The 16,491-nt window shown below is 36.6% G+C and overlaps 1 protein-coding gene across 5 annotated transcripts in view; it reads left to right on the forward strand.

Annotated features, from left to right (window-relative positions):
* Positions 1-13,927, forward strand: part of LOC124555170 — a 282,867-nt gene extending 268,940 nt beyond the window's left edge. For all 5 annotated transcript variants that reach the window (XM_047128997.1, XM_047128994.1, XM_047128993.1 and 2 more), the window contains one exon: positions 10,971-13,927. In XM_047128997.1, coding sequence (XP_046984953.1) covers positions 10,971-11,036 — 66 coding nt within the window. In that variant the 3' untranslated portion in view covers positions 11,037-13,927. The remainder of the gene's footprint in view (positions 1-10,970) is intronic.
* Positions 13,928-16,491: the final 2,564 nt, after the last annotated feature.

Genomic DNA, 16,491 nt, shown 5'->3' on the forward strand with positions numbered 1-16,491 from the left:
GGAGACTGGGGTTCGTCCATTATGAGCCTAAAGAAGCTGGAGAATCTCTGTCTGACTAATGAACTGTTATTGGTTATGATGGGACACTGAAGTCTCATGAGAGCAATAATATTTGTTATTATTCTGTAGGGTAGTATTTCCATGGAGATCACTTTAATTACATTGAAAAATTGGAATATGCACCCTTAAAAATTTTCCACATGAAGTCTAAAAATTGCCCATGAGAATCCATTCACAAGCTACTGATGACATAGGCAGTTGGCAAACTCTTGATTATGAGGTTTATAGCATTTTGTGTAGACATCACAGTGTCATTGCTATACACATAACATCTAATAGAATTCAGTTAACCATGTGGAAAGGGTAATTGCATCTTGTAAGTGATGCTCCATCAGTTTTGACGGAATTATCATTTCACTTGGGCATTTGAGTGCAGGTGGAATAATCACTTGGAAAGTCTCTGTGTGCCTGTAAAAGCATGACAATTTGTTGAAACAATAACTGGTATTGTGTATTTAAAAAAGTCATTACCTTTGGTTGTTGCTCCTGTTACTTCACTGATAGTCACAAGGAATGTATGTATATGTAGATTTTTCTGGGCATTGGATCCAGTTCTTGAATGTCTCAAGTGGCATCAGTAGGAAAATTATCGAAACTGTGAGCACTGAATGATTCCCAATTGAAAACAAATGTTTTTGTGGCATCAGATGTTTTATCTCAGTTCAGTTGTAAATGTAACAGTGCATTGGCGATAGCATATTTAATGCTGGAGCACAAATGAGTTGTAATGTTACTTTTTACTAACAGGATCTGACACTGCTAATGTTGAGCCTAATGATTGGAAGTATACCAAGCCAGTCTGGACATTGTTATCTGTGATAGGTGACAATGAACAATTCCACACCATAAATTTATTGACCAGATCTTGATTGAGTCATGATGGGAAGAGACTCGTTTGCAATTTATGAATAGGTTTGCTACATTCACCACAATTATATGAATGCGAAGACTGTAAGGCAGTTAGCACTAGGCTTGTAATAAGAAAGGACTGCCCTGAAAATATGCTTCTGTTGCATTTGCATGTGGATAACCTGCATTAAACTGCACTAAACAATGATCAGAAAGTAATGGCTTCATAAGTTTTTTAGATCGTTAAATGGTACACCTTTCTGGCATAGTAGTTTAATGATGTGGGTGTAGAAGCGTAATTAGGAATGAATTTATATATTACATCATTAAATTGTTTGATTTTTATTAAATTCTTGCCTGTAAATTTACAGACATTGAATGCTATCAATTCTAGGAGTTGCGTACTATATTTTTTATGTCTTCCTGCACAGTGTTCATATTGCTAAATTGCCTGTTGCCCTCTGTCTTGGGTTCTTTGGCTGATGATTGTTTGATGATTTCCCTGACATTTTGGAAGCTCGAGTGGCTGGCATTGTCAAAGCTTCACCCTCCATTGCTGATTATGGACTGGAGTTAAGTTTGTGGCCCCAGATTATAATTATGTATCTGGTGTACAAATGCCCAAGGGCCTTTCCATGGTCATTGCCACTGTGGTTTTCCCCTTGATACATTCAACAGTTGTTTGCTGCAGGATATGGATCTAGGATCTGCTCACCTTGAGGTTTTCTTCTTTCTTATTGAAGCCGTTGTCATATTTTTGTATTTCTATAGCTTTCCTGAACAGGTGGTTGTGATAGCAATTCTCTTCAGCAAGAACTTCAGTGTCAACGAATTCTACTATGTGGTCAGTCTTACACAGCATGCGCTCTGCCATGGTTGATTTCTCCACCTCCCCCAATCTGCAATGCCACTTATGTTCAGTGGTCTGGTGTTGATTGATCATTGGTCATTCCAACATAGACTTATCTACGTGTGCATGATATGCAGAATGTTCCCAACATTGCAAATAGGTCCGTTTTTTCCTTCGCCAATTTGAGACACTCTTCAATCTTCTTTGATAGCTTAGAAACAATCATTATGCTATGTTTTCACAGTCTACATCTACATGGGTACTCTGCAAATCACACTTAAATGCCTGGCAGAGTTCTGCACTCTTGATCAGCATGTGGAAAAAACGGAACACCTCAATCTTTTTCTAGAGCTCTGATTTCCCTTATTTTATGATGATGGTCATTTCTCGGTATGTATGTTGGTATCAACAAAATATTTTTGCATTCAGAGGAGAAAGTTACATCTTCTGAGTGTTCTGACAATAAATCACAGTCTCTGCTTTGCCTTCCGCGCAACATTTTCTGTGTTCTTTCAAATTTAAGTTGTTCGTTATTGTAATTCCTACATATTTTGTTGAATTTACGGCCTTTAGATTTCATTGATTTATTGTGTAACCAAAGTTTAATGGATTCCTTTTAGCACTCATGTGGGTGTCTCACTATTTTTCATTGTTTAGGGTCAATTGACAATTTTTACTCCATACAGATGTCTTTTCTAAATCGTTTTGCAATTTGTTTTGATCTGCTGATGACTTTACTAGACAATAAATGACAATGTCCTCTGCAAATAACCTAAGTCGGCTGCTCAGATTGTTTCCAAAATTGTTTATATAGATAAGAAACAGCAGAGGGCCTATAACACTACCTTGGGGAATGCCAGAAATAACTTGTATTTTACTCGATGACTGTCTGTCAGTTACTACGAACTGAGACGATAAGCACACAATTTGATTACAAGCAGCTTGTGAGGTACAGTGCCAAAAGCCTTCTGGAAATCTAGAAATACAGAATTTGAAATTCTTTGTCAATAGCACTCAGCACTTCATGTGAGTAAAGAGCTAGTTGTGTTTCACAAGAATGATGTTTTCTAAATCTGTGTTGACTGTCTGTCAATAGACTGTCTTTGAGGTATTTCATAATGTTTGAACACAATAAATGTTCCAAAATCCTGCTACATATCAATGTTAATTATATGGCCCTGTAATTTAGTGTATTACTCCTATTGCCTTTCTTGAACACTGGTGTGATCTGTCCAACTTTCCAGTCTGTGGGTACGGATCTTTCACCGAGTGAGCAGTTCTATATGATTGTTAAGTATGAAGCTATTGAATTAGTGTACTTTGAAAGGAACCTAATTGGTATACAGTCTGGACCAGAAGACTTGCTTTTATTAAGTGATTTAAGTTGCTTCACTACTCTGATGGTATCTACTTCCAAGTTACTCAATATGCAGCTGATTCTGTCCATCACTGTGGTAAAGTTTGCCAGAAGGCCATACCCGACATTTCTTGTTCTGATGTATCACTTCGCCGACTGTTTGATTCTGTGACACTCCCTTTGCAACTGGTGGAGTACCCAATGCTTCTCAGAACACTTTCTGGGTGTTGCTGCTTGCATCTGAGGTTCTGCAGCTCACATATTCATCTTGCTCATGTTATGAGCATATTAATCATGCCTCTTTACTGGCTTGGGTGATGTTTTGACAGTTTTTGCAGGTAGCGGCCTGTGTGTGTCGGTTTTTGATACATGCTGTGCCCCAGGTTTTCACCATCCTCGTGATCAGCACATCTACAATGGATGCCTCTTTTCTACTTCCATTGTAAATTTTATGTTGGCATGGAGACTGTTCAGGTGTCTTAGAAAGTCACTAGGTTGTTCCTGACTTAACCAGTGCATGCCAAATTCTCATTTCAGGGAACATATAAGTGAACTTTGCATCCATTGATTCTTTGACATAAAATGGACATTCAGGACTGTACCAATATGAAATTGTATACTTTTTCCAATTTGTGCTGCATATATAAATTTGCATTCCTTCCATGTGCAGACTCGAGAAAACTTTTTTTGTGTGGCAGTATGTTCTGTTTTGACATATATTTGTCATATTCTCATCATGCATACTGTTTCGAAGTACTAGGCTTTTTGGTGTATGTACTAGATATATATCCATGCTCCCTGTCTCAGCAGTAATTTGGTATGAGACAATAGCAACACTTCTTCGAAGTGTTATTAGTAGTTGCTTTGCAGTGAATTCATCCGTCTGTTTATATTGCAACAGTCATGGGTTGGATAAATATAATTCTGATTTGCATTTTATAACAGTCTTGCCCACCTAAGTGACATAAAATATATGCTTTATATACACTGATCAGCCAGATCATTCTGACCACTGACCTTTTATTGATATAAACCCATCCACGCGATAACAGGGTCACCTGGTGAGGAAATCACTACTAATCAGACATACGCACAATGCGTGTAGTATCAGTGAGTGTGCTGTCCATTTGTGGAATGGCAAAGACACACCATCTATCTGAGTTTGACCGAGGACAGGTTGCAATGGCCCAGAGGCTCAGCACGAGCATTTTGGATACTGCACGACTTGCCCGGTGTTTGAGGATTGCTGTGGTGAATCTTTCAACGTGTAGCGAAACCAGGTGAAACCAAGTCCAGACATGATGGGCTTGGGTGGCGGTTGGACATACTGGTAAAACAAGACAGGTGGTGAACTGTGGTGGAACTAATGTCAGACTTACATGCTGGGCAGAGTACGAGTGTGTCTGAACACACGGTGCACTGAACACTCCTAATGATGGGCCTCTGCAGCTGAGGACCCATGCATGTGCCAATGTTAACACCATGACATCAGCAACTATGACTGAAATGGACACATGACCATTGGCACTGGATGTTAGTACAGTGGAAGAGCATTGCATGGTCTGAAGAATCCTGATACCTTCCCCATCATGTCCATTGAAGTGTGCAAACCCATTGTCTTCCAAGGGAACAACTCCTTGACACCTGTACTGTGGGATGGAGACAAGCTGGCAGCAGCTCCATTATGCTCTGGAGAACATTCATGTAGGCATCCATGGGTCCAGTTGAGCTTGTGCAAGGTACCATAGTAGTCAAGGAATATTGTATACTACTTGTAGACCACATACACCCCTTCATGGACCACATACACCCCTTCATGAGATCATGTTTCCCCATGGCAGTGGAATTTTTCAGTAAGATCATGCACCATGTTACAAGGCCAGGACTGTGATTGAGTGATTTAAGGAACTCAGCATACTTCACTCTAAAATGAGTCTTCTCATCATACAAGATAAACATAAATTTAACAAGCAACAAAATGAAAATTTAATTTACAAACAAGAAAAACAATAAAAATATAGTTAGACACAATACCTGAGCATATATAAATGAAATAAACTAAAATTTAGGATGTGCAAAACCAACAAAATGTGACTGTGATGATGCATATGAAACATGAATGGTACTAAAATGTAAGACATAAAAAAACAATAAATATTACTTTCATACTCCATAAGAGACATGTAAAGCACTAACATGTAGGACACAAAAGCAACAAAAATATTATTGTCACACTGCGTATGAAACTTAAGAAACCAGTATGGACAACAGTCAATCCACAAGAAAATATACACAGGTTCCCAAGCTGAGATTGTGTGCAATGATTCTTTCCTATAAATAGCAATTTGGTGATGTGCTTTCATCATGTACCACCATATAACAAATGAGAGGGAACACATCACTGATTCACCTTTTAGGCAATGAACCCAGTTTCACTAACAGACTTTTTAAGTTACTCATTGCCATATTTCACCATCACTACATGCACATGCATATTAGGACCAGAAAACAGCTGCTCGATGGCACCCAGCCTCCACACCAAAGGAGCAAGTTATCCTTGTTGACCACCAACAAATTTCCAATCTTGGTGCGCCATGCTCCTTCTGATGTCAGTTAACTGCATTTCTGCAGCTTATGCAAGTACTCAGTGGACCACTTCTTCCAAAGATTGAATCATTTGTTGCACCAGCTATCATCTGTGTGCAACCTGTTGGTGGAAATCTTAGGGATAGGGAGTTTAGAATAGGCACAGATAGGGTTCTACATTAAATCTCAGTCTTTCCAGTTGTCAAGAGGCTTGTTGTGATACACCAAACTGGCCTACAAATATCTGATTTCCATCATGAGCAGTATGTTGCTGAATGTGTGCCCCACATGGTTTATTTTTCCTGTACACAGTCTTGTATGGAGTTGGAGGAACTCCACCTGACAAAACCCAACCACATTTTGTGTTAATTACTGTGGGATGATTCTTCTCTAATCATCCCTTGCCTATGATATCAAAGAAAACGTCAACCCCCAGAACCATGTCTATTGGGCCAGGCTTATAGAAGTCTGGATCAGCAAGAAGCAGACCAAATGGAATGTTCCAACCTTTTGTGTCTATGTAACTAGATGGCAACTCACTGTTGACACTGTCCAGAACAGCACAAGTGATTGTATTGCAAGAACAATTAAGCTTGGAAGACACATTGACCTTATAAGTATGTGACACAAAAGTGGCAAAGCTCTTTTTTTATACTTTTCACCAGGGATGACTGTTTTCTTAGTTTCAAATTAAGTTTATTTTCCCTGCCCTTGGATATAAAGTACTGTTGGCTCACACTGCCTGGTAGTGCCTGTCTAACCATAATGTCTTTTCTACTGACAACAGCTGCTGCCAACAGTGCATTACAGTTGCCATGCAGTCTCCCCTTAGTAATCTGCTGGGACAAAGAGCAGCTTCTAGAGTCATCAATATGGCTACTCTTGGAGTCAGCTGACCTGTGGTGCAGTGTATTGTGCCTTCCATTACAAATCTTACAAGTGGGAGCCTTGCACATATTAGCAAAATAATCAGGGCAGATGCCCAAAAAAACAAAGTTTATTTTTCATGATAAACACCTGCCAATTGTTGGTACCAGTATTGTGAAGCCCCCTTGCTTTTGGTGACAGGGTGATACTGATTACAAAATTTGTAGTTTTCTATCAGTGTAAGCCAGATGTGCTTTCTGCAACACGTTTTGTTTGATTTATGGTATTATAACTGTCTTGCAAATCTTCTGAAGTGCTGTTTTTGAGTTGTATAAATTTAAGAGCTTGACATTTTGTTTCCAAAAACTTCAACAACTGATTTAAAGTGATAAACATTCACTTAGACATTTGTACCTCCCACTCATAATGGTCTGTGGGTTGCAGACCAGCCAGGATCACTTCTAAAAGAATGACATCATCTAGTGGGGTGTCAGGTGTAAGAGCCTCTAATGCCCTCAATGGGCCACACACATGATTAATTAATTGCCTGTAATCAGTTGTTGTGCCATGTATGACTGGAGGTAAAAGCAACAAAGCCTTTGCATTTCTGGCTGCAATTGTATTTGAGTTTTCATACCTTTGCAAGATAAGCTCCAAAACAATCATTACATTTCCTGATGTGACAGATATATGTTTAAAGAGCTACCTTGCTTCACCTGGTAAAGTGGAATTAAAGTAGTGAAATTCAGCACATCATCAGTTGAATTGTCAGACTGAGAAAGTCATTTCTATACAACGACCACTTAAGATAGTCCCCTTTGGAATTTGGTAAGTTAATAGCAGGTAGTTTCAAAGTACTAAAACTGCATGACAGAGTCAGTTCCATAGGTTGAGCATGCCTCTTCATTAAAACATTGATGGTGAATTCAGTGAAGTCACAGGAATCCTCAAATTCTGCCTATCCTTCCGCAGATTCATTTTCAATTTCCATCTGACCTTGAGATGACTCAAAATCAGTCTGAATCTGCTTCAGTCTGCTTAATTTTGATTTTAGCATTTATTTGCAGTCTCCAGAAAATATCTAAGTGTGTAACAGCAGTCTTTGCAACTCCTCTCTGTTTGACTAATTGCATTCTATCAGAAAAATCCATTTCAGAAGTAGGCAGATGGAAACAAGAAGCCAAGAGTTGCACTTATCAGGTTGCAGTCAGTGTGAACTGAAACAGCAAGGGTGCCACACATGCTAGCAACTAATGTGCCTGGGGCTGCAGTCTCCAATGGCGCAAAGTTTCAGCTGGTTGGTGCTGTCAGTGTCTGAACTCCCTGTAGTTTGCATTAACCATTGGTTAATGCACGTTGGTTTGCACATTAACCATTGGTGAAAAATGTCTCTGAAAACACTGTTGTTAAGGCTGTTGTTATCAAGCCCAAACAGCCCTTGGAACACTGCGTAGTGCTTACCGATGAAACTGAGAATGTGTGCAACTTCCATGTGGTTAGTTTCTTGCAGTTTTTTAAATGTTTACAAATTCTGGAACAAACACATGCATGAATATAACTAATGTAACTATTCCACATGCTCATTGTATCCAGCCTGGAGGACCAAAAAATATATGTAATTCACTTGCAGCTCTCTGGTCCTGCATTGGAAAATTTCAGTCCGGAGTGTGTAGTACGAGAGGACTTCCCGTTATTTCCAATCCCCAATGATAAGACGGAACACAAACTTTATGTGAAAATACTTTATTCTGTACTACCTTACAATTGCACAAAGTGATATTCAGTAATACATTAGAAGTTGCCTGCAAGCTGTGGCCCTTTTGCTGGTCAAGATGTGCAACTGCTCGCATCATTGTCTCCAAGCTACCTAGTAGCATCTGCTGTCAACACAGAGTTACAATATTTCCCGACAGGGAGCAGATTATATTGGACATTTTAACCTGTCCAGTTTGCAAAATGCCAATAGATGGCACCTGGAGTGGCAAGTGAGTTACGGAACTTAACACCAGGGAGTTGATTTTTACAGGATATCTCCAGACATGAACTTTGATTGCTGATACTTGGAGGCTTTTGAAATGTGCAGACTGGCACCACAGAAACCCGTACTTTGCTCTGCTGAAGAACAAATGCAGAATATTAAAGTACTGTGCTGCACATGTTAGCCCTGTATTTAGTCATATTTGTGATTTTTCCTTTAGGAATAGTCAGTTTCCTGAACAATTAACGTCCTCAGTAGTAAAGCCACTTTATAAAAAGTGAGAAAAGGATAATGTAGACAATTTTAGACCTATTTCTTTACCATCAGCGTTTGCTACAGTTGTTGAAAAGGCTGTGTAGGTAAGGGTAATTGATCATTTTATATCACATGATTTGCTATCAAATGTACAGTTCGGCTTTAGAAGTCATTTAACAATTGAAAATGCTATATTTTCTTTTCTCTGTGAGGTGCTGCATGGGTTAAATAAAAGGTTTCGAACACTAGGCATATTTTTTGATTTAACTAGGGCGTTCGATTGTGTTGATCACAGAATATTGCTCCAGAAGTTGGACCACTACAGAATATGGGGAATACCTCACAATTAGTTCACCTCTTACTTTAGCAACAGACAACAAAATGTCATTATTCACAACGTTGAGAATGGCTGTGATGTGGGGTACAGTCAAGTGTGGGGTGTCCCAGGGATCGGTGTTGGGGCCACAACTGTTCCTTATTTATATAAATGATATGCCCTATGGTATTACAGGTAACTCTAAAATATTTATGTTTGCTGATGACACTAGCTTGGTAGTAAAGGATGTTGTGTGCAACATTGGCTCGGTTTCAAATAGAGCAGTTCATGACCGAAGTTCATGGCTTGTAGAAAATAAACTAACGCTGAATCACAGTAAGACTCAGTTTTTACAGTTTCTAACACACAAGTCAACAAAACCTGACGTTTTAATGTATAGATTTGTTTATTAATAAATAAATCTTCTGCTACCAGTCATGAGTTTTATTTATTTTACTTTTCGCACGACACATTTCGAGAAATAATTCCCATTTGCAAGTGCATTTTTTGTGTGTATTAAGCCATTTCTTTTGATGTTGTCAGTATGTGTGATGCACTTGAAAACGGGAATTATTTCTCAAAATGTGTCGTGCGAAAAGTAAAATAAAGAAAAATCGTGACTGGTAGCAGAAGATTTATTTATTGATAAACAAACCTATTGTTTCTACAGTCGCAGGCTTTCAAAAACCATGTATAATGGATCAAATCAGACCTGACGTTTTAATTTCACAGAATAGGCATATGATTAGTGGAACTGAGCAGCTTAAATTTCTGGGTGTTCAGGTAGATAGTAAACTGTCATGGAAAGCCCATGTTCAGGATCTTGTTCAAAGACTTAATGCTGCAATTTTTACTATACGAATGGTATCTGAGGTGAGTGGTCATTCAGCATGAAAATTGGTCTACTTTGCATATTTTCATTTGCTTATGTCATATGGTATTATATTTTGGGGTAACTCTTCCCATTCTAAAAGAATATTTTTGGCTCAGAGCTGGGCAATTCGGGCAATAAGTGGTTTAAGTTCACAAACCTCTTGTCGAACCCTGTTCACAAGTCTGGGTATTTTGACATTGGCCTCTCAATATATACATTCTATACTGTCATTTCTTGTTAACAATATTAACTTATTCCCAAGAGTAAGCAGTTTTCCCTCAGTTAATACTCAGCAGAAATCAAACCTGCATTTGGATTGGACTTCATTAACTCTTGTGCAGAAAGGTATGCAATATACTGCTGCATCCATTTTCAATAAGCTACTACTCGAATTCAAAAATCTTAGCAGTTATCTATGCACTTTCAAAGAGTTTCCTCATGGGTCACTCCTTCTTATTCTGTCGAGGAGTTCCTTGAAAAATTAAGCTGATTCTTGTATTGTTGATTGCGTTTACTTGAACTTACGGATTGACTTTTTTTTTTGTTCATAAATGTTTTACTTTTATCTGTTATTACTTTTATGTTGTAATTTCATGTACTGACATGTTCCTCAATTTAGTCCTACAGAACGTGACGTGTAAATAAATAAATAAAAAACAAGGGAGATCATCTGAGAGGATGGTACTGATCAGACCAGCAAATCTTCAAAAATGTTGTGTATATCATGCCAATGGCCTAAGCGTGCTGTAATCAATGGGAAGGAATAATGTAATTTATTGTTAATCATAATAGCTTTGTTGTTGCTATTGTTTGTCTAGTGAATTCAGGCAGTTTCCATGCACCCAACTCTCGGAAGTGGGGGAAACATTTGTGGGTAGTTTATTTATAATAATGCGTTATCTCAAACAGAAACAAAGTCAGTTTTCAAAACTTTATGCTTGTTTATGTCTTAAAACTGATGGACCTTTCTTGTTGCAGAGAGAAGATGTCCGGCCGCACATCAGAGAGAAGTTCAAATTATTTAGTTATTTACCACCTGATTAGGATCTATCATTTTTATAATAAATGACTTCTATATTATCTGTTGTTTATATTTTTATTTTATGTGTATACAAAATGTAAGTTAAAATGTGCTTTTAGTTTATATTGTTTCTACATCTGTCCAAATTGTAGTACAATTTCATATAATTATGTATGCTATTTATTGTAGCAATCCTGTTTCTTGCTCTGTCATTATAAGTATTTGTAAAAAAAGTATTGTTGGCTGAATGAGCAATGTCCGGAAGCAGCGCAGTTTTAAATGTAGAATATTAGATTTTTAGTTTTAGTTCCATATTCATTTTAAAAGATAATGTGTTTTATCTTTACAGATAATAGCATAGTATCACAGTGAAAATCACGATTGAAATACTGTTTCCACTCATGTTTTTTAACAAGTGGGATTTTACATGTTACTTTGTTTTTATTGGACTAGTGGTTTTTGGAAAACCTACAGTGTTTGTTATCAATTGTTTTAATGAAGTGAAACAGTGTGTGGCAATAGTAAGTCCTTTTGCTGAAACTGCCAGTTTTTTAAGTGATTCACATTCTTTTGAATGATATTTTAAGTCCAAAAGAAATAAGCATTATTTTAAAAGAAACAAATTTTAATTGCTTTTATTTTTTTATTTAATTTTTAACCTGAATTGGTTCACTATTTTACAAATGGAAGCACAAATATATGTGATTTTTTTTTTAAATTCCTTTTATAAGAATTGCAGACACTTTTATCAGGAAGGTAAAACTGCTGTAGTCGCAAGGATACGAAGAAGTATCTGTTAATTTGGTGTTCAGTCCAAATGTTTACTTTTCCTATTTGTGATGACCTTGTTTCAGAAAATGAAACTATCTTAGTGTGAACAGAGTTGTTTTATGATGTGTACAAGCTGTGAAAGATGTATGTCCTTGTTGTCAGTTCATTTGATGTGTACATGTTTCTGGTGTTCAAAACCATTTTTTTTTTTTGAAAAATTTTGTGTTTCCTGTTTGTATTTATCTTTGATATAAGTGTTTGTCAAAACAGGTAAATTGTTGTGGTCAGAACCACACAGAGAAATGCAATATGACAGCTTTTGTGAAGGCTTATTTAATAGTCGAAAATATTATGTATGTCAGCCATGAATGCAACCATTACCTAATTTGAGGTTTACACATAAAAAGAAATTATCATCACAGATTTTACTTAGTGTGTTGGATGGTTGTGTGTTTTATGAGATTTATGGGGAGAAAATGTTATTTTAGTTGTCATTTTCCTTCAAACTAGGCTCACGTGAAGAAACTGTAATGGGGAAAGTACAAGATTATCTGTCCATTATTCATCATCCTTTGCCAATTTTACCTTGACTTAAGTAGTGTTAGCATTTGCTTCTTAACACACTCACTTCAGTATTGAATTTAATTAGGTATTTCCATAAGCAGTTGTAGAATAACATCTAGATGGGTGACATGTAATTTTGCAGTAAGAAGCTTGAGCACTCTTTAAAATGTTATTTAAGTTGTAATATGAAGTAATTTAAATACGAGGAAAATATTTCAGCCTCTGGTAATCTGGAATTGACCACACAGTTTAATCATTATCTTTTTCATTACTAGGGAAATGTTTCCCTTCATACTGTTTTTATCATATGGAGAAGACTCTGTTTATCATTTCAGAAATAAGTATGGAATATAAATCTCAGACCTTTCATTTAATCTTTGGAAAAATAACTGTTGTCAAAGAAAAATAATTTTTGTGTCTTGTTTGTATTGTAAAAAATACAAATGATATATAAAAAAGTACAAAGACTGTTTTAATATTTTGTTAAATTGTTTGTGAAGATTCAGAGTGTTTTTGAGGAAAAAAAACTTTTGTACAAAATCATTATATGGCAGTGTTAGCTGATGTAATTTCAAAATAATTAAGCCTTCATTAGAGAAAATTTTCAACAGAACTATGGTGAAAATACGAAATAAACTCATTAGTGCATAATATTGTTCTCTGTCAGATTTGGGTACAATAAAAGGCACATGCCCATCAAACTATCAGGATGAGAGAAAAATATGTAAATTTGTGTGTTTTGTGATTTATATTTGAAATCTGTATCTAGAAAAAGGTAATAGTGTTCAATAGCATATGTTATTTCATAGTGAAGTTACAACTGAAAGAAACTTTAGTTTTTTTTGTTTTTTTTTTTTATTTTTTATGAGCCAGTTGTCATAGCTGAGTGAGGTAAACAAGGACCATCTCCACTGCTGAAACCATGTTATTCAGATTGTGCTCATCCCAGGCAGTTTGACTCTCTTAGAAAGACCTTCATCTCAAGTTATTTCAGTATATTGATACAGATAACAAGTAGCTCCTGCATTCACTGCCATTGTTAGGGGAACAAACTTGCTCTTTACTGTGTACAGTATTTCAAGAAACTTCTTTAGGACATTGGCAAATGCAACGGCAATACAGTATTGTATGCTCCTGAAGCAAAATAAATCAGTTGTGAAATATATCATATGTATTTCCTATACGTGATGGTACAGTACTAGTTTTAAGAGTTCCCCAAAATATGTAACTTAGGTTATCCTCATTATGTAAACTTACATCGAAATCACAGGAATGAATGCAGGAAGTTCTCTTATCTGTGTCATTTCTTGGTTAATTTTGAAACAGTAAACTTTCTTAGTAACTTTCCCCTCCTTTTCTGTATATACATTTTCAAGTGATCAATAAAATGTTTGTGGTTGCCTATAGATTTATTCATGCCAGAATATTTTGAAAAAATAACCACTGTGCACTTTGGAGTGCATTGTCATGTTGGCAATTTGGAGAGAGATTTTGTACACTGTAGATGGCAAATGCACTGATCAAAATACAATAGTTTACAATCAGTTTTTTCTTTTAAATAAACACCAGCTGCTTGTAATTTATGTCACATTTCTTTGTTACCTGCAATCACTCCAAAAATTGCACTGAAAATAGCTATGCAAATATATGTAATCTGATCTCTTAACTTATAGATCTGTATTTGTTATTAATACTATAAGTTTTGTGCTTTAGGAACTGAAAGAAATAAAATTATTGCAAAATGAAGATATAAAGTCCAAAAAGATGCTGTCACTCAACCATTATAATTATGAGATGGTGACACTAATGCTAAGTCCTTGGGCTGACCATTAATTAATATTAAAAGGAAAGTAAAGAATGTTTGGCCATATAAAGAAGAAGGAAAAGTAAAGTTTAACATCATATCAGTAATGAAGTCATTAGAAGGAACAAGCTACAATAGTGCAAGCATGGCGAAGGAATTTGACTATGTTCTTGTTGAAGGAACCATACGAGCTTTTCCCTTAACTGATTTAGTGAAACCACAATAAATCTAAATCACCATGACAGACTGTAGATTTGAATACCATTTTACCTGAATGTGCATCCAGTGTACTAACTACTGTGCCATCTTGCGCAGTGTATAGCCAGAGATGTCTATTAATACTAGGACAAAAACAGAATAATTGTTCTCACATGTGCCATTGTCTACTTATAGTAGGGGAAGGAAAGAGAGTAGTATATATTTCCAGATTATCTCACAGTGTGATGGTGTCTCATGCTAAATCCTAATTTTCTTGTAGTGTCTTAAGAAGTGAAGATCAAGAAACTTTTGTTAATGTTGCAAGTGTCAGATGACGATGATGATGATGATAGGCCTCATGACTCTCTTGATGCTTCCCAAGAAGAGTGGATTATGAGCCATTCAAGATTTAACCCTCTTCTTTTTTCATTTTGTTACCACCGAGAATTGAAAAATAATTTCATTTGGCACACACTCGCTACTGTCTTCCGTGCTAAACAATTTGGTACTAGACAAATAAAACACACTTTGCAAAGTAAAGATATTAGTATGATGATCGAGAGAAATCCTCCCCATTCCCAGAGCAGAAACGGCTTTTCTGGTACAATTTGTTCTGAAACATGATCGTAGACACACAATTTTATTATGTCTGGCTTGAGATGTTTTAATTCAGTGACAATGGTATTGCACATACAGTGACCTGTGGTCTTGTTATTTCAGTAATTTTAATACAAATGAATAAGAAGACTATTTACATACAGTTGGAAATTTGCAGATAACTGGGTGTTTCAATCAAAGCCAGCACAAATAATTATCCTATATCCATACTTAGAAATACTCTCAAGCAACAACACGTTACCAACTTTTCTTCGCTTTGTCTATTTGTCCTCATATTTTTATAAAAACAAAGATGAGGTGACTTACCGAACAAAAGCGCTGGCAGGTCGATAGACACACAAACAAACACAAACATACACACAAAATTCAAGCTTTCGCAACAAACTGTTGCAGTTTGTTGCGAAAGCTTGAATTTTGTGTGTATGTTTGTGTTTGTTTGTGTGTCTATCGACCTGCCAGCGCTTTTGTTCGGTAAGTCACCTCATCTTTGTTTTTATAATAATAATAATTTTTCCCACGTGGAATGTCTCCTTCCATTATATTGTCCTCATATTTTCCTTCATGTCTGACACATCTCTGCCAGCCGGGGTGGCCGAGCAGTTCTAGGCGCTACAGTCTGGAACTGCGCGACTGCTACGGTCGCAGGTTCGAATGCTGCCTTGGGCATGGATGTGTGTGATGTCCTTAGGTTAGTTAGGTTTAGGTATTTCTAAGTTCTAGGGGACTGATGACCTCGGAAGTTAAGTCCCATAGTGCTGAGAGCCATTTGACACATCTCGGTGTAAATGCAACTATCTCCTCCTTACTACACGGCTATTGGAAGTTTCAGACAGAATACAATGGTATATTGTATGTTTCTATGGTGTCCATTATTCCATAATATTTGCAAAGCTTCATTTTAATTTCCAATAAATTTATGGCAGTGGGATCTACTCAGATCTGTCAGCAACATTTACTCGTTACTACTTGTGAGTTACTGCTTCCAGGCACTTATCGTTCCTGTGATACCATCACCACTGATAACATGATCACCCATAAACCACACAGCCCCACCACAATAGATTGTAATAAGTCTCTGATTAATGTCAGTGGCTTAATACTATGCTTAGAAAACATGAAGATGCCCGTGGCACCCAGCTGTTACCTACACCACACCAAAGATGACAGAAAAATTACCAGTTGCAATGAAACAATTATATGATCTGTATATACAAAAATTCTTTACTTTCCAAATGGCCTGTATCTGATTCATATTTTAGTTGAAACCTATTCACAAAGGTATAAGTTGGAAAAGACTGGGGAGATGAATACTCGAGAAGTAATTTCTGGTGTAGTATTCACACATATTCCATTATCAGAGTGTGTATTTGATAATTCTGAAAAAAAAAAAAATGTTCTCTCCCAAACTAGACCATTTGAAATTACGATACCAATATTTCTTCAAGTGTTGCAAGCAGAAATGGAATGGCTATTACATAACAACAAAGAAGAAGAATAAAATTTTCCTCATTGCTCAAGAACAG

The sequence above is a fragment of the Schistocerca americana genome, chromosome X (assembly GCF_021461395.2).
Source record: "Schistocerca americana isolate TAMUIC-IGC-003095 chromosome X, iqSchAmer2.1, whole genome shotgun sequence".
NCBI classification, from domain to species: domain Eukaryota; kingdom Metazoa; phylum Arthropoda; class Insecta; order Orthoptera; family Acrididae; genus Schistocerca; species Schistocerca americana.